At 38.1% G+C, this 19,835-nt stretch overlaps 1 protein-coding gene across 2 annotated transcripts in view; it reads right to left on the reverse strand.

Moving 5' to 3' along the window:
- LOC122902519 (CD302 antigen) overlaps window positions 1–19,835 on the reverse strand; it is a 135,656-nt gene that overhangs the window by 3,819 nt on the left and 112,002 nt on the right. For both annotated transcript variants that reach the window (XM_044242162.1, XM_044242161.1), the window contains 4 exons: window positions 10,755–10,865; window positions 4,657–4,773; window positions 3,436–3,606; window positions 2,038–2,064 (listed from right to left, as the gene is read on the reverse strand). In XM_044242162.1, the coding sequence (XP_044098097.1) occupies window positions 2,038–2,064; window positions 3,436–3,606; window positions 4,657–4,773; window positions 10,755–10,865 (426 nt within the window). The remainder of the gene's footprint in view (window positions 1–2,037; window positions 2,065–3,435; window positions 3,607–4,656; window positions 4,774–10,754; window positions 10,866–19,835) is intronic.

Here is a 19,835-nt window from a genome sequence, read left to right on the forward strand (position 1 = left end):
CTAGCAAGCCTCCAACTGAAAGAAAAAATGATATATGTGACAACTCCTATCCAGAATTTTACAAAACTACCAATCAGAAAGGCAAACCAATTAGAAATAAGGACAAAAAATCTGGAGGTATGTCACAAAAGAACACATTGAAATGTAAGTGTGTAAAAGTGCTCAACATTATTCATCAGGGAAATGAAAATTAATATGACAGATCACTACACATCTGAATGACTAAAATCAGGTTGAGTATCATGGGATGGATGTGTACAGCAAATAGAACTTGGATACACTGACAGTGGGAATGTAACAGTTAAGCCAGTTTTAAAAATTACTTGATGGTTCTAATAAAGCTAAACATGTTAGCTACCCTATGACCTTGCAATTCTACTCTTCGGAAAATACTCCAGGAGAGTGACAAGATAGGTCCAAATGAGAATGTTCATAGGCAGCTCTTAACATAGTATCAAACAAGAAATGATGCAAATATATGTAACTAGAGACTGGGCAAATGTGATATATTTATAAAATATTATGCAACAGTAAAATAGGTACAGTAGATACTCAACTTGGGTGAATCATTTAAAAAAAAGCTAGTAGATTTATATTTATGTTAACAGCAAGCAACTCTATGGTGAGAGAACTCAATAGTGGTTAAGTAGGAGACATGATGGTAGGGGATATATGTACTGGGAAAAAGCAGAGGGAAATTTTTAATGTAACAGAAATGTATCTTTTTATTTGTTTATTTGACAGAGATCACAAGTGGTCAGAGAGAGGAGGAAGCAGGCTCCCTGCCGAGCAGAGAGCCTGATGTGGGGCTGGATCCCAGGATCCCGGGATCATGACCTGAGCCAAAGGCAGAGACTTTAACCCACTGAGCCACCCAGGCGCCCCAAGAAATGTACTGTATCTTGACTTGAGAGGTAGGTAGCCAGGTGTATACAGAGGCAACCATCAACCTGTACACTTAAGATCTACATCTTACACCTCAAAATAGATTAAATGGGGCGCTTGGGTGGCTCCGTTGTGTCCGATTCTTTATTTCCGCTTAAGTCACGATCTCAGTCATGAGATCGTGCCCTGTTTCTGACTCCACGACAGCCATGGAGCCTGTTAAGATTGTCTACCTCTCCCTCTTCCCGTTGCCCCTACTCCCCACCCCTGGTGCATGCACACACAGATTCCAAAAAAGATAGATTAAAAATTACACTACCAGTTGCCAAAAATCCACAAGTTTTGTAACACGTTTTTCTGCAAATGCAAAATGGTGCAATTCCTCTTAATATATTGATCCAAGTTCTATATCCATTTTCCACCCATTTACAGGGAATCTTTAGATAACATCTATTTGTGCAAGATAGGTTCATGCATTGCAGCACTGTAATAGCACATGTTTGGAAACAGAGGTAAAAAGGGTCTTGAGCAGGTTAAAGAACTACGCATATCCATACAATGGAAGAGTATTCAGTTGTAAATTCAGTTGTAAAGAAGGAAGTTCAATCTATAGGTAATGATTCGGAGAGATACCTAAAATATATTAGTGAATAAAAGGGGCAAAATAAGTCCTCTATCTCAGTTTCCTTATTTTGGCAAAAGAAGCAGACATTTAAAGAAGAAACTGAATGGGAGTCCAGTAAGGATAAAGTTAGAAAAGGCTAGATGGGGGCAAGAAGGGAGACAGACTTTTCAGTGTTTGCCTTATTTTAATTATGCTTTTTGAGCTACGTTAATATATTAACTGTTTTTAAAAATGCATTTAGTAAACCTTTAAGACAGATGCTGAATGAATTAAAACAATGAGGTCAAATTTTTTTAAATAAAAGATTGCAGAGTGACTGCCTACAAAAACAAAATGGGAAATATTTTTTGGTGTTTAAAAAATTTATAACTTGCAGTTATATTTAGAATGTACTAAGCTGAGATCTTTTTAAATTCTTACAAAAATTATTCTACTTTATGTTACACAATTAATTTTTAGGGAGTCTCTAATATTTTAACAGAATCTTTCATTTTTGGGAAAAATTTTAATAAAAGACCATTACTTACCTGATAAATATTTCTTTTCATATGGGACTAAAATACAAAAGAAAATAAAAATTAATATTCAAGTATGATTTCTAAGTTCACCTTTAAATATCTTCAGAATAGTTAAAAATGAACCCCTTATTTAATAGTTTAATATTATCCATATTTCTTTTGGTCAGTTGTGCTTTCCATTTGAACAAAGGTTTTTGTTTGTTTGTTTGTTTTTAAAGAAGATATAGAGGTCTAATGTAATGCATTAGCTTGGCTGGTGGAAAAGGATTAGGTAACTCAAAAAGTGAGGTAAACAAGAGAGAATTTTGGTAGAGTCTGTAGAAAACAAAGCTAGTAAAATTAAAGTGTACACCTGTGACCTCATTAGTATAAATTTGTAAACTTTCTGATGTTTCAAAGTTTTAAAAAAATCTGGCTTATAATAATGGTGCCCTGAGACTTCGTATATGAAAAGATCCAACTTTTTAAAAATCCAATAAATACTGGAGGTTGAATTCAACTACCATAAAACTGTGAGGAATTTAATATAGTCACTATAAACTGTCGTTAAGAACCCTGCTGAGACAAAAAAAAAAAAAGAAAAAAATGTAAACTAAGATGTAAAGGGAAAAATAGCTTTGGTTTACAGAAGTAGAAGGGGGTAAATCCTAAAGAGGCAAAATGGGCAAATGGCCAGTGTGTCTCAGGCATCCTGAAATCTTATTTTGAAGTTTTAAGTGTTTTTAATGAGAAAACAGTTCTAAAACTTAGAACATTGATGTTTAACAATAATATCAAAATACTGTGGGACACAATAATTATGTTCATTAGAAAGCATTCTGATGGGGAGGAGGGGACCACTGGAGCTGGGGCGGGGGAGGGGGTGATGGGTGGGTAGAGGGGCAGGGGCCAGATTCAGAGTTCACCCTTTGGGAAAAAGGAAAAAAGAAAAGCATTCTGATGGGTTAGAAGAAAAACTACACTTTAGTCCAGAACAAATTATAAACTACAATGTGGTTTTTCTTCATTTGTCTAAACAAAGGATGACAGTACTTGTACAGGGTCAAATTCTTCGTAAAGAATTTGAGTCAGGAGTCAGTATTCTTCACCATTTCCGTTTAATCAAACCAAATGCAAGGAAGCTATGGTAATTCAAACAACAGAAGAAATTTTTAACTTCTTGCAGGCTCTTAAGTTTAGCAGATAGAATAAAGGTATGCCTGGTTCACATGATCTGGTCATACCTCTGAAATTTAAGAGAAATACATTTGACTTCTGGGAGACTTGACAGCAAACCATCCTAATATGTTCTGAAGTCTTTCTTACTCCCTCTAATTTACTGAGGCATACCTGGCTCAAAATTATTTTAAAACCATCCCTACCTTCCCTAGCCTCCAGGAATGGAAAAAAGTCTTCAGTTATACTTACTAGCTGCTTTACAAAGGGCTCCCATAGAAGAAATTTCACAATTTCCTTTTTTCCATTCACCCGTCTTGGTGTGCAAAAAGGCACAGGTGTCAACTAGGTCTTCACCATCTTCTTGGTCTGTCCACTTATCAAATGTCATATTTGACTTATCAAACCACTTGAAACTTGCATCTGTCAGTTAAGAATATTTTCATTATTATGAAAGTTTTAAACTTAGAGCCATAGAAAAGGGTCTAGGATTAAAGGTGGGAAGTTACTAAGGTATGTCTGATCAAAACTTGATTGTAGGATTTGAATTAGGAAGAGTATATCTTGTGTACAAGCAAATCAAAGGTATTGGTTCAAGAAGTGCCTGGGTAGCTCAGTTAAACATCTGCCTTCAGTTCAGGTTATGATCTCGGGGTCCTGGGATGGAGATCTGAATCAGGCTCCTTGCTCAACAGGGAATCTGCCTCTTCCTCTCTCCCTACCCCTAGCCCTCGACCCCACTCAGGCTCTCACTCTTCCTCTCTCTCTCCTGCTCTCTTGCAAATAAAATCTTAACCAAAAAAAAAAAAAGTATTGGTTGAAGAAGGTTCCATGCATGAGTGTATGGGTGGCTCAGTTGGTTACACATTTGACTCTTGATTTCAGCGCAGGTCATGATCTCAGTGTTGTCAGATCAAGCCATGTGTTGGCTCTTCGAGGGAGATGGAGCCTGCTGAGTTTCTCTGTCCCCCTTCACCTTCTCTTTTAAAAAAAAAAAAAGTTCTTGAAAAGAAAATAATATAGTAACATTTTCATGGGGAAATAGCCAAGAAAATTAAAATATTAATAGTAAACTTAGTAGTTTCATTTTATTATCTATGAGCTTTCTGTTTTCTACAGGGACACTAAATACATACTGTAACTCTGATAGTTCAGTTTAGCTTTATCCTGTTGCTGACACAAACACTAATATTTATGACCCTACCATAATTACAAAAATTTGAGCCTAGAACCATATTTTACTGCAGACAAAAGAATCAACTTTGATTCTTCTGTGTGAAACACATTGAGCTGCTCAGGGAAAAGCTGTATTCAGTGCAGGCCAAGTACTGGGTACACGATGCACACTGAATATACTATACCTGGACACCACAGAAAACACCAACTCGAACTAGAGAACTAAAGAATCTCAAAGTCATCAATTTTAGTACCATTTTAAAAAAGTGATTTCCTACAAGGGTAAATATTACTTACCATCTGTGTCAAAAAACATGCCTAGTAGGATATCGTCTGGACCCTTCCATTGCTTTTTCAAAGTATCCAGTATAAAAGCATTTTCTTCTTCATTATGTATGCTTACCATGTCTGCTCCTGGAATTATTTTTAAAAGGGAAAAACAAAACATGTTTCCAGAATCAATGAAAATCACATGAAATATATAAGAATTATGCACTGTTATAATGCATAATTATAATATAATGCTCTTGTAATAACTACACTTTTATACCTTTTTAAAAATTTAGTTTGAGAATATGCACATTTCTGAAAATATGAGAAAAGTTAAAATGATGGCATAAATTGGGCAGAATCATTCTGTACTCCCTGTTTCATTCATACAGAGTTGGTAGGTATTTTACAGACAAGGGAACAAAACCTCGTGCAAAACTTCAGCAATAAACACACGTTCTGCATCTCTCAACTTTGCTTTTTCCCATGACTACTTCTGCTAGCACCCATGGTTTCTCCTGTCCTCACTTCACTACAGTAGAGAAGACAAGCTCTGACCATATCTGGGAAAATTGAAAAGTTCAAGGGCAACTTGCCAGAACAACTCCAAGACCCTGTGAAGCTCAAGCACCAGTCTCTCTGACCTGCCTCATTTAACGGCCTTCCCATGCCTGCTGCCCAAAGCCTTGTGCCTTCCCGTATTTGTCTGTGTGGTCCTTAAAAAGTCCTGGCTTTGGGAAGTGGACTGATAGAAGAGGTCCTCGTTCTCATTGGTTAGCTCATTCTTCCTGGGACTCTCTCACATGATTCCAGAGTAAAGAGCAGCAGCCGTCCATACTGTACGTCTCACCTACCTTCGCTGCTGTTGTCCTCACGGTCTGTGGGCTACCTGTCCATATAAGCACCCTATAAATATCAGGAGTAACTACTTTTCTGAGAGACACTGAACCCTATTTCTTAACCTAGACAAAGATTCTCTTGCAAATTAAAAAGCATTCCACTTTAAAAAAAAAAAAAGATTTTATTTATTTGACAGATGACAAGTAAGCAGAGAGGCAGGCAGAGAGAGAGGAGGTAGGCTCCCGGATGAGCAGAGAGCCCGATGCGGGGCTCGATTCCAGGCCCCTGAGACCATGACCTGAGCTGAAGGCAAAGGCTTTAACCCACTGAGCCACCCAGGCGGCCCAACACATTCTATTTTCTATACTCTAACCAATACAACTAAATGGAGAAATGAAAAAATCTTGCACACTCTTAAACTGCATACTTCCAAAATCATCCTGACTTCACAAAGGCTCCTGAAATCATCAGACTCTTAGTTCACCTGGAGCAGGCATCAGCATCACCTGGAGGGCTTGTTAAAACAGCGCTCCGCCACACCCAAAGTTTCAGGTTCAGCCAGTGTGAGATGGGGCCTGAGAACTGACATTCCTAACAGATTCCAGGTGATCCAGGGACCACATTTTGAGAATTATAGGAGCTTAAATCATAGTCTACTATCTTTATGACATCACACTAAAGTTGATAATATTTTCCTAAGTTAACAAATGGAAAAGACAGAGCTCCTGTTACATACTGATAATGGTTTAAAAAAAGAAAATTTGTATTAGGTGACCACTTCTACATCTTTTAAAAGAGGCAGACAGAAAAATTTAACTACAGGGGAAAGAAAATTACTACAGGGCCAAAAAAATCTCCCCAAAGTTATACTGTATTATTAAGAAAATCACAAACCAGCAGACTAAAGCTCCATTATAAACAAAGAAGCAAATACTTTAATAGAAGAAAAAAAATGGTTTCAAGACTGTAAAAAAGACAACCTCACAGAAGCAAATAAAACACAAGAAATGCGTAAAAATGCAATCTCACTGGTAAATCAAAATAAGCAGACTTCCACGCTTACAGATTAAACAGTGCTGGCCTTGGGTATAACAAAACAGGAATTCAAAAGTGGTTAGGTGGAGTAAAAGTTAGTATAGCCTTTTTGGAAACAATTTGGCAAATGTGTCAAAAGTCCTAAAAACACATTAGGTGAGCCAGCAATCCTTCTGATCTATAGTTAGACACGTTATCCATTTCACCATTGGCCCTCTTTGACCCAGCAATCCTTAACAATTGTGCTAAAACAATCGTAAGCTCAGTGCTCATTAAACACAATTATTAATGGTCATCACATATTTTTGACAAAGACTGAAAATAATAGCCAATATTAGAGGATTGATTAAATCAGTTATGGAATTTCTATATACCAGATTAATGTACAGTTGTTAGGAAATATGCATTGTATTTTTACTGCCACAGATATTTTTAAGGGAAAATGCAGATTATAAGCAGTTTGCCAAATACGATCCCTTTTCTTATATATATATTTTTAAAAAGCATTTGATATAAATTTGCCTGGGGGGGAAAGTCTTGGATACTTACCAAAATGTTAACAGTCATTACATTTTCCTTAGAGTGGTGCAATTTAGAGTGATTTTGTTTTATTTTATTTTCAAGATTTATTCATTTATTTTAGAGGAAGAGAAAGTGCGGTGGGGAGGGGCAAACAGGGAGAGAGAGAACCTCTGGCAGACACCCCGCTGAGCAAGGAGCCTGACAGCTTGATCCCACAACCCTAAGATCACGACCTGAGTCAAAATCAAGATTTAGATGCCCAACCGAGCTACCCAGACACCCCTGATTTTGTTTTATTTTTAAAATATCTGCACATGTTTTTCTCATTTTTTATAGTGACCATGCATAAACTGTGCAATTACCATAAATCTTTAAAAGAAGAAAAATAAGACTGACCTTTAAAACACTTAATACTTTAATCCAAAGTTAGGATTCAATGAGGTTCCCTGAGTCATTGCTTGATTTTTAAAAACTCTGTGATGGTTTTCTTATCATGTCCAGCTGCCTGTCTGTTGAATGTCATATAGACTTTTAATCTGTTTCACCCTGATACTTACTTGTACTTACTTGTGAAATGTGACCAGAATGCCACTCTAGAAAAATTCTCAAGGGAAGTATTTAACTAGGTTATAGTTTAGGCTTAAGTGTTCAGAGATGAGTTTTTCATCCTTTTCTTTGACCTTGTGGCAGCCAATGGAACTTTAATGATTCTTAACACTGTAATCTAATTAAATACTGTATAAACTTAAATTACTGTGTCAGGCAAATAAGACACACTTTCATTTTCTTTAACAAATGACAGCATAAGTCCCTGAAGAATGCATGTGCTCTAGAAAATTTTTTTTACAATGCATTACCAGTGACAGTACCTGCTGAGATGTAATTTGGGTCTTTAATTCTTTTTATATCTAGTGACATAGCTCACAAATCACAAAAAGGAAAGACTAAAAATATTTATTTTTTTCTATTAGAATGATAACATTATAAATTAAAGGTAAATGTTGCAAAATAAGAAAAATTTTAGCTTCTTACAATTTTTTTCCTCATTATGAATAATGAGAGGGTAATGTCAAGTAAATTTGCAAAAGCCCTGGGAATATTTCTAAATATAGCTCTCTGTAGCCCAAAAGGTTAACAAGTCATTTGTTTTCTAAACCCCCAATGATAGGTTTAAGGATTTTGTACAGCTGGGAAGATTTTATAAATCCAAATGTAAATATTCTAGTACTCCTTATGCTTTTTGTTCTTCATAGCAAACCCTGAATTCATGTCCACCTACTACTCTAAACCAAAACAGTACTCTAGCGAAAAATAAATATGAGCATTATTAATTAGTTTTAGCTAATTGCCTAATTCATCAAAGAACTGGGTATTTCCAGAGTGGAAATGAATACAGAGGATTATCAAATAAATGGTAAGGTTAACAGAAACGTATGAGAAAGCTTAAAAAAAATCTAATTAGTAAGACGAACTGAATTTATAAATTTTAACTGGGGAAAAGACAGAGGTATTTTTTTAGACACAAGATAAATTTTATAAGCAAATTTGTACATAACAATTTAAAACCTCCAAATGGCTATCCTGCTTGAACAAGTAGAATTAATGGACTCCAAAACAAGTCACAAAGTTCCTGGGTGTTTCCAATTTTGTTTTGCTTTGTTTGCTAAAGAAAAATGGCAAATATGACAAAAGAAAAACACCTCACTATACACTGAGTTGTAGAAGTCAGCCAACAAGTATTAATTATACCTCTATACTGTAAGCAGTTGCTTACCTGCTTAAAAGAAGGCTTAAAGCCAGACAGTGAACCTTGTGCTTCATATAAGCATACGAGTACAGGAACGTGTCTCTTTTTGGTTCTCAGACTCCAATATAATTTGAGTTATAAACCTATATTGAAATCTATATCTAAGAATACCTAATGTAAGTGATTTTTTCAAAAGAGAGTAGAAAATTATTATGGAGGAACCCCATTTTAAAAAGCCCTATTATATGCAGCACCTGGCTGGGTAAGCTGGTAAATCATGTGATTCTTGATCCCAGGGTTGTGAGTTCGAGCCCCACGTTAGGTGTAGAGATAACTTAAAAATAAAATCTTTCCAAAAAAGTTCCTATTATTCAATTTCTTTAAAATGAAGCCATACTGGTAGATTGGAACTTTTGTCTTGTTCTTAAAGAATCAATATTCCACACCATTTGGCAGGTATGAGTTTCTCCAAGGGGAACAATATGTATTGAGTACTATGTGGCACCTAATAGGATTAAACACTTCTTTGCTTACATTCATTCCTTCCATAATTATGATTTGATATTCTTCCAAAATATCATACTGGTTGGTTGTCAGAAATTGTGGCTTTTTTTTTTTTTTTTTAGGTAAAGGGCATTTCTAAATGCTAGAGTTATGAATAAGTCTAAGATAAAATTAATGAAATGATCAAGAGATTTTAGATCTCATGCAGTAATAAAAAGCACTTCTAGAAAATCAAGGACTCTCCTATCACCATCAGAGAGATTTCCACCGAAAGAGATGTTATTTCACATCCTAGTTTCGGTTTGAACTTTTAAGAATCACAACAGCTGGGCGCCTGGATGGCTCAGTGGGTTAAGCCTCTGCCTTCCGCTCAGGTCATGGTCTCAGGGTCCTGGAATCGAGGCCCGCTTCGGGCTCTCTGCTCAGCGGGAAGCCTGCTTCCTCCTCTCTCTCTGCCTACCTCTCTGCTGACTTGTGATCTCTCTCTGTCAAATAAATAAATGAAATCTTTAAAAAAAAAAAATTAAAGAAAAAAAGAAGAATCACAACAGTTCGAGGCTTAACAGTAAGGATGTACTTTCGGCCAAACAGCCAAATATATAAAGAGCACCCAGGCACACCTTTTTAAAAATGACATTTTTAGGGGCGCCTGGATGGCTCGGTTGGTTGAATGTCGGCCCTCAACCATGGCTCGGGTCATGGTCCCAGGTCCCAGAATCAGTCGAGGGCAGGCTGTCTGCTCAGTGGGGAGACTGCTCCTCCTGTTCCCCCTGCTTGTGTGCGCAAGCAGGTTCACGTGCTCTCTCTCAAATAAATAAATTTTCTTAAATGACATATTGATTTGAAATATTTAACAATGTAACGTTGTAAATATATTTTCCAGGGAACACTGAGTGTATCTACTAGCAAATAGCCTTTTGCTCCTTTTTCTCCAACATACACTTCGCTATCAGTTTCCCTTCATGGCCCCATCAGACTTCCGCCCACACTGCATACCCGAAACAGCACTCCCAAGGGCAGACTAGCAGCAGAACGATTAACGGCTATGGCCCTAAAATCTGATCCGGACCTGGTTTGAATCCTGGCTCTGTCAATTACTACCTGCATGACTTTGAACAAATAACTGAACTTCATTTCTCCCCTTGATTAAAGGAGGCTAATATAAACCACCTGGTAGGTATGTAAGGATAATCAAACCCACCTGGTGCCTGGCACAGGGTACGCACGTGAAAAAGATACTGCTATTGCTAAGCTTCTATCACACAGCTCTGGACAGGACTGTCTAACAGCTGTCTTCCAACTCAAAGCTTAAATATATACCCAACTCCACAGTGTGGCTGCTGCATTATATAATAAAAATTGTTCATTTATTACAAGGACCCAGGTGTGAGTGAGATATGCCAAAACCATTTTTTAAAGAAATGTGTGAACACCATTTATGGCTGTGGAAAAAAAATAAGAAAAGTAAGCTCCTTACCATGGTCAGTACACTGATTTCTGACGTCCTCTATGCTTTCTACTTTGATGGCTTCTTTAAGAAAAACGTAACAACTGTCTTGGAACTGAACCCAGGCAGATGAAGGACAGTCTATGTGGAAAAAGAAACACTGTTAAATAACTTGGGAAGAATTCCGTGAATTCCTAAAGATACCAGATATTAAATTTTGAAAGAAAAAAAGAATTTAGACACAGAGCTCTGTTAAATTAAGAAATCGACTAGTGTGATGGGAATTTATTTTTTTCCATTCTACATTTGGGAAAAGAGAAATGTGCCAATGATTCTCTTCTGATTTGACAGAGCAAAGTTACAAGCCTTTAGGGTGTTTATGAATTCAGACTTGTAAATTACAGCATTATTACCAAGACAACAAACTATCAAGAAGGACAACCAATCGGAATTACAAGCTCTTTTTGAAGGTTATCTTTGCAGTATTTAGTAACAATTTCAAAAGTCTCAAGAGTTCTGCAATAGCCTTTTTAAAAATTATACTTCCAAGAGCAGAGACAAGTTGCAAAATTATGGATAGACAAGTTTTCATATTGCACAGGAAAACAAGATTGATGTTCTTATGAACATTCTTAATTTAAAACCTCATCAAAGCAGATTCTTTGAATTAGTTCTGTGAAACAGAATCATATCTCTTCCTCGTAGTTGTAAGTAGAATGGCACCTCCTTCTTCTCTATCTTCATCTTTTTGTTGTTGTTGTTCATTATAAATGTGTACATTTGTAAGCCATGGCTCTGAAATGTCAGTAGTTAGCATGAGCTTACTTTCCAAAAGTAAACCTTGAAGAGCTTGATTTCACTGCCCAGAATGGAGAAAAGGGGAGGATTTTACTGAATTCCAGTGACTAAAAAGAGCTTAATCTAAATCCCTATTCCCTTAGGTCTATGTAGGGAAAATCGCTATGACTTTTACCTAGCTTTATTTTTAAGTTCTCTGTGTATTGTAATTTTAATATGAACAAGTAAAAAAATGCCCTACTATGAAGATCAGAATTTAACCATCAGCAGTGTTAATTTAAACTCCACAACCTTGAGTTTACCAAACTCAGAACGTGGCAGAGACCATTAGTTGTCCCCTACTTGAACCCAGCACTTTTTCTTGCCCTGGTGTATTTTTTCTATTTTATTTTATATTTTGGGGGGAGGTTTTTTTTTTTTATCTCAGCTTCTCATATAGCACAGAATACATGTCCACCAAGCTAAACTGTTTTCCAGTCTTCCAGTAACTTCTGGAAAATGAGCTGTGAGCTGAAGCAAACCATGCAAATTGCCTTTAAAAGGAAGGAGTATGCTCCCTGGATCATATATCCTCTTTCCCACTGGCCAAAATGTACTCAGCCATCTTCAATCATGTAAACAATGGAAATAGCCTGGGAATAACAAAGCAACAAAGATCCTACACGGAACCATCATATCACACTCCGATTATTATGAGAGAAAGAAATAAACTGTTTTGTCAAGTCGTCATTAATTCAGGTCATTGTTACAGGAGATGGGTCAACAACCTAATACTAGAGGCTACTTAAAACTGTCCCCATGGTGAGACCTGAATTTTCCCCAGCCTCATACTGCTACATTTAGTGGTTAAATCCTCCAAAGTGGGGGCTCAGTCCGTGGAACGTGTAATTTCTGATCGCGTGATTGTAGGTTCGAGCCCCACCTTTTATGTCGAGGATACTTAAAAATGAAAACTAAATCATGCAAGATGTACTAACATGAGAGTAGGCATCTCAAGTTACAATTTATTTTGTATACAGGTTTTTTCCTTCCTGTTGTCCTAGAAGTACTTGCATTACACATGTGACTACCTTGGCTTGAACGCTGGTTGGAATCTAGAACTCTCTCAGTGTGCTTAAAGGTAGTTGGTAGGGATATTCCAAGAGCATTTACTTAATAAAACACTAAGTTAAAAAAAAAAAACAAAAACCTGGGTGTAAAATATATGTGCAGTACAATCCCAGGAGTTAAAAAGCAAGGAAGTCCAGAAATGGTTAGGAGCTGGAGAGGCCAGACACGTCTGGAGGCACAGGGTTCAGGGAGGGTGAAAACAGGATGCGCGGGGCAGCTAGGGCCTCAGACTCTCCTCCTGAGGAACAGTACTCAGCCATCGTGCTTTCACCTGGGCTGCCCTCTCTGCAAATGTGGTCCTTACTCAGAGGAACTCTTTTAGATTTAACAAAGAAGTGAAATCATGGTATTTTCTTTCTCCGTCTGACTTAACATCACTTAGCAGTGTACTCACCAGGTCCATCCATGTTGTCACAAGGGGCAAGATCTCTGTATTTTATGGCTGAGCAATATTCCAGGGTGTGGTGACGTATTGATCTTTATTCACCTGTGGATGGACCCTTGGGCTGCAGCCATATCTTGGCTACTGTAAACTATGCTACAATAAACAAATTATCTTTTGCTTTGGGGGGGCTAAAAACCCAGTAGTGGAATTACTGAATCACAGGGTAGATCTATTTTTTATTTTTTGAGGAACCTCCATACTGCTTTCCACAGTGGCTGTACCAGTTTGCATTCCCACCAACAGTGCATGAGGGTTCCCCTTCTTCACATCCTCGCCAACACCTGTTATTCTCAAGGTATTTTTAAATTTCCTCTTTGGTGTCTTCACTGACCCATTGGTTGTTTAGTAGCATTTTGTTTAGCCTCTAAATGTTTGCAGGTTTCCCCCCCATTTTTTTCTTGTACTCGATATCTAGTTTCATAGTAAATATTTGTTGGAAAATATGCTGATAGGACCTCAATCTTTTTAAATGTATCGAGACCTGTTTTTTTTTTAAAATATTTTTTATTTATTTATTTGACAGAGAGAGATCACAAATAGGCAGAGAGAGAGAGGAGGAAGCAGGCTCCCTGCTGAGCAGGGATCCCGATGCGGGACTCGGTCCCAGGACCCTGAGATCATGACCCGAGCCGAAGGCAGCGGCTTAACCCACTGAGCCACCCAGGCGCCCCCGAGACCTGTTTTGTGGCCTAACGTGAACTATCCTGGAGAAAGTTCCACGTGCACTTGAAAAGAATGTCTGTTCCGCTACTTGGTTCCTTATATGTCTGTTAAGTCCATCTGGTCTGATATGTTGGTTAAGGCTGCTGTTTCCTCATTGATGTTCTGTCTGGATATCTTTCTGTTGATGTAAGTGGGGTGTTAAAGTCCCCGTCTGTTATTGTATTCCTGTCCATCTCTCCCTTCAGGTCTGTTAATATCTGCTTTATATATTTGGGTCCTCGTATATTGGGTGGACAGGTATTTGTAATTGCTGTATCCTCTTGCTGGGTGGATCTCTCTATCATTATGTCATGACCTTGTCTCTTGTTATACTCTTTCTTTTAAAGACTGGTCTATTAGAAGTATTGCTACCCAGCTTTCTTTCCATTTGCATTTGCATGTAATATCTTTATCCATTCCTTCACTTTCAGTCTACATGTGTCTTTAGGTCTGAAGCGAATCTTTTAGGGAGCATATAAATGGGTCTTGGCTTTTGTTTTTGTTTCTTTTAAGTAAGCTCTATGCCAGTGTAGGTCTTGCATTCACAGACCCAAGAACAAAAGTTGCATGCTTTACCAACTGAGCTGCCAAGCAGGTGCCCTGGTCTTGTTTTTTTAAATCTAGTCAGTCACCCTGTATCTTTTAATTGGGGCATTTAGACCATTTACATTTAAAGCAGTTCTGATAGCTAGGCACTTACTGCCATTTCTTTCATTGCTTTCCGGGTGCTTTCATAGTTCGCTCTGTTCCTTTCCTCGTCTCTTGCTCCTTCCCTTGTGACATGACTCCCTATAATTTTGGTTTGGATTCCTTTCTCTTTAATTTTTTGTGTACCTGTTATAGGTTTTTGGTCTGTGGTTACCATGAGGCTCATATATAAGCATCCTATGTAAACAGCAGTCTATTTTAAGTTGTTAGTCGCTTAAGTTGGAACACATTCTAAACACACTACATTTTTACTCCGCCCACCACATTTTATGTCTGACACCACGGGTACAACTTTTTATTTTGTGTATCCCTTGACTGTGGATATAACTGACTTTACTACTTCTGTCTTTTAACCTTGGTACCAGCTCTTAGTAGTAGTTGATCCCCTACCTTTACTCTGTATGTTTCCCTTTTACCCATGAATTTTTTTCTTCATAATCTTACTTCTATTTGTGGCCTTTCCTCCTTAAAGAAGTCCCTTGAACATTTCTCATAAGGCCAGTTTAGTGGTGATGACCACATCTCGGCCCTTCCTACCCTTCTCAAAGTGGCTTTTCTCCCCCATATTTAGTTGGGGAAGAGCTGCTCTGCTAGTCTTCAGGTTGTTCGCAGAGATGGTTGATCTGCATGTCGTTGTAGCCTTGCTGTGCCCGTGGAAGGGTTGAGCTCAGGATGCTCCTACTCTGTACCTTGAACCCCCAGCCTCTTTAAGTCGTTCTTTAAGTATCTATTAAAAACTCCCTCAGGGGCACCTGGTGGCTCAGTGGGTTAAGCCTCTGCCTTCGGCTCAGGTCATGATCTCAGGGTCCTGGGATCGAGTCCCGCATCAGGCTCTCTGCTCAGCAGAGAGCCTGCTTCCACCTCTCTCTCTCTCTCTGTCTGCCTCTCTGCCTACTTGTGATCCCTCTCTGTCAAATAAATAAATAAAATCTTTAAAAAAAAAAAAACAAAAAACTCCCTCAGTTTTTTATTTTCTGCAAATATCTTTATACTGCCTTCATGTTTGAAGGATATTCTTGCAAATACAGAATTCTAGATTGTCAGCTTATTTTTTTATTTAAGATGAATTTTATAGTTTTGGGCTTCCTGATGGAAGCCTTATTGCGAAATCAGCTGTCTGATGCCCTTTCTGGCTGCTTGCAAGATCTTTGTATTTTAGCAGTTTGAAAGTGGTATGCTTAGTGTGTGTGTGTGTGTGTGTGTGTGTGTGTGTGTGTTTTAAATCCTGCTGCTAATTCAGTGCACTCATTGAATCTATGGCTTATTTTCATTGATCTCTTTTGGAAAGTTCTTGGCCGTTATTCCTTCAAATAACACTTCTATTCCATTTTCTCTCTCCTCCCTTTCTGGGCCTCAAATTATGTTTATGTCAGACTTGTCCCAAATATTCCTGTTGCTCCTTTTCATATTTTTAATACTTCTGGCTCTCCATACTATTATCTTGTTCTTTCTGGTTTACTAATCTACTCTTTAGGTTTTAACAAATCTGCTGTTATGCCCATCTATTGAGTTTGTAATGCCAATGCTTCTTCAGTTACAGAATTCCAATTTGTTTGTATTTTTGTAGTTTCTGGACCTCTGGTGAAGTTCTCAATTTTATTATCTATATTCTTGAACTTCTTAGTTATTTTAAAGTCCATTTCTGATAACTTTAATTTCTGGGTTGCCTTCAGTCTATTTTTGTGTCTCTCTTCCTTTGGCCTATTTCTTGTTATGCCTGGTATATGTTTGGTTTATTTTTAAATCAAGTACCAGACACTGTGTAGGAAAAAATGCAGAGGCTCTAGATGATACTATTCTCCTCTGGAAGGGACTCTGGTAGGAAGATTGGGTATTGACAATTACCTTAACAGAGTCAAGGTTTGAGCTGACCTGAGTGGGTGTTAAAGCCTTTAGGAGGCTCAATATCCATGGATTCCAAAGAAAGCCTGGATACTAAGTATAGCCTCTCTTCTCTGGCAAGTTAAAACTCAAAATTCAGTCTTTTTAACACCATGAGAATGCCCAGAACTCTGTTCTTCCTTTCGCTGCCTAAGATTCTGGCAACTCTCCTAGGGGGAAAAGTTAATATACACAATGTTGGTCTCACCTCAACAAATGGCCAGAGCAGCTCTCTGCTGCCTGCAAATATGATTTTTATGGGATTTTATCTAGAACTTCTAGTTGTTCTCCCCACCTGGTTATAGCCAGAAGCAGAGTTCCCTTTTTCACATCTTTGAACAAGTTATTAATAATTGTTCATCCATCTACCCATTTACTGACCAACTCCTTTATGTCAGATATAATGGTCAGTGCTAAGGGGTAAGGAGAAAGGGATATAAAGAGGAATGAGTCCTTCACGTAAAGTGCTCACTCTGATGGGAGAGTTAAATACATACACATAACAGATATTACAAAGGTATGATGGATAAAATATTACACAAGACAATAAAGAGTAAATAACTTATAAAGTTAAGAAACACTTCAAAAAGAAGGAAGTAATTTGAGCTACAACTTACAGGATAAAGGAGTTTGCCATATACGAAAGGAAAAAGGAAAAGAAATCCCAAAACAGAAGGAGTACCACAGAAAGCACAATGATAAGCACCTACTAAGGAGCCAACACATAAACTATTATCAGGTAGGAGGAAGGAGAAGAGGGAGGAGACTGCCTACTTCACTCATTCAGTATATGTGCAAGACATGATAGACAAAATAAACAGTCATTTCCAGAATGAAACCCAAATAGTCACAAGGGGAGATACTGTCAACTGCAAATTTTGATTTTCATCTTTTTTTTTCTTCTGTTTTCTTCCGATTCCTTTTGTTGCCTTTTCTTTATCCTTATAAAATTAAAAAAAAAATCTTAAAAGGAAACAGACTCCATTAGCATGTCTGATGACACCTAAAACAACTTTCCATATCACTGGAAGTTCTTGAATCACAAGCTGACAAATGCTGTCATATTATTTCCAGTCAAAGCTACACATAATATTTTCTACTGATAATAAATAAGAATATAAAAAATAATTTTTGCAATATGCTTTATATGGAATAAAGCAAGTCTATTCAATACACAAAAATATAATCAACACCAAATGAGGTCAATTTATAAATTACTTCTTTGTACACTTGTAGTTCCTATGTTTTATGAAAGCTTTAGAACTCTGCTTTCTAAACCACCTATTGGTTAAAGTATACTCTTACTTCAGGGGCAGCCTGTGGGCCAGTTCTCTGTGGAGTGTCCAACCCTCATCTTCCTAGAGCCTCAGACTCCTCTGAACTTCGAACTTTCTGGACTTTGCATTACAACATGGATGAGAAACCTTCTTGGTTACAAGGAGTAAAAAAGACCTGCTCAGGTTACGTCAAATGATAGACATTTACTGTATGGATACATAGGATAACAAGACATCTGAAGATGCCATCTCATCAAATAGGCCTCGTAAGGTTTTTATACTAGGAACTCCCTTGAGTGGCTGCCTAGCCTAGAAAAATCATCCTTTAATTTAGGTTAATTAACCCTCTTTTGATTAGTTGTGGCCCTGGCAGTGAGGGTAAGATGACACGGACCACGAGGACCTATGCATAAGAACCACAGGTAGCCATTATTCTTGGAAAAGGAGCTGTGTTGCCTTTGATAATCAACACTGATCAGGGGCGCCTGGGTGGCTCAGTGGTTTAAGCCTCTGCCTTCAGCTCAGGTCATGATCTCAGGGTTCTGGGATCGAGCCCCACATCGGGGCTCTCTGCTTAGCAGGGAGCCTGCTTCCCCCTCTCTCTCTGCCTGCCTCTCTGCCTACTTGTGATCTCTCTCTGTCTATCAAATAAATAAATAAAAATCTTTAAAAAAAAAAACAAAAACACTGATCATTTAAATCGCCCTCTATGACAGTTATCTGATATTTACCCAGTTTTCCCAACTGGACTGTTAACTGCATGACAACAGAGACCGTTTCTTAAATCTCACTGTACCCTCAATAATAACTATCATAGCACCTTACACATAATACAAGACAGAACCCAGAGAACTGGAACAGGGCAGGGTTCTGGTAAGAACATTAAGCTGCAGAGAAGTCTGGCTCTGACCACATCATCCCAGATATGTTACTTAATCTCACTGTGCCCTAGTTTCCTTATTTGTAAAACAGGGATAATAACAGTATTTATTCTCACAGGGGGTTGTTGTGAGAAAGGTGTTCTAGGTTCTAGATGCCATAGTGAACAAAAAGAAAAAAAAAAAACAAACCTGCCATCCTGGAGCTTATATTTTAGTTGAGGCAGATACACAAAGGCAAAATATGTTAGATGATGTTTTATATTCAGATGATATATTAGCGATCTATTGCTATATAACAAACTAGCAACTCAAGACAACAAAAAAACCTTTCATTATCTCACACAGTTTGTCTGGGTCAGGAATTTGGAAGCAGCCACCCAGCTGGGTGATTCCGGTTTGGGGTTTCTCATGAAGCTGCAGTCAAGCTCTTTGCCAGGGCCGCAGCCATTTGGAAACTGAACTGGGGTGGGAGGAAAAGTCTCCAAGAAGGCTGCTTCATACGGACAATGCGTAGGTGCTGGCTGTCGGTAAGATGCCCAGATTCTCACCATGTGGACTTCTCCACAGGGTTGCTTGAGGGTCCCTGTGACATGGCAGGTGGCTTCTCTCAGAGCAAATGATTCTAATCCAGCCTTCAGAGTCACACTGTTATTTCTGCAATATCCTACTGGTTACATAGGTCACCCCTATTTAGTGCTGGAGTGGGCTACACAAAACTACGAATACCAGCATGAAAAAATCATTGGGGCCATCTTGGAGACGAGCAACCCAAGATGGTGATAAATACTGAGGAGAAAAGTTAAAACAGAGAAGCAAGATCCTGGGTGTAGGGTAGGTATGACGGCTGCAATTTTAGAAAGGTGTCTAAGAAAGATCTCATCATCAAGGTGACGTATAAAAGTCTGCATAAGGGGCGCCTGTGTGGCTCAGTGGGTTAAGCCTCTGCCTTCGGCTCAGGTCATGATCTCGGGGTCCTGGGATCGAGTCCCGCATCGGGCTCTCTGCTCAGCGGAGAGCCTGCTTCCCTCTCTCTCTCTCTCTCTGCCTGCCTCTCCGTCTACTTGTGATTTCTCTCTGTTAAATAAATAAAATCTTTAAAAAATAAAAAAAAAATAAAAATAAAAAAGTCTGCATAAGCCCAAGGAGAAAAGCCATGTGGAAATCTGGGTCAGACAGGGAATAGCAAATGTGGACCCCTGAGATGGGAACGAGGACAAGGATGATGACGATGATGATGACAACAACTCAAAGACCACTGTTCAATAATTAAATAAGCAATATGTGGTAAGACAACAAAAGTAAGACTCTA

Source organism: Neovison vison, chromosome 3 (assembly GCF_020171115.1).
Source record: "Neovison vison isolate M4711 chromosome 3, ASM_NN_V1, whole genome shotgun sequence".
In the NCBI taxonomy this organism is placed as follows: domain Eukaryota; kingdom Metazoa; phylum Chordata; class Mammalia; order Carnivora; family Mustelidae; genus Neogale; species Neogale vison.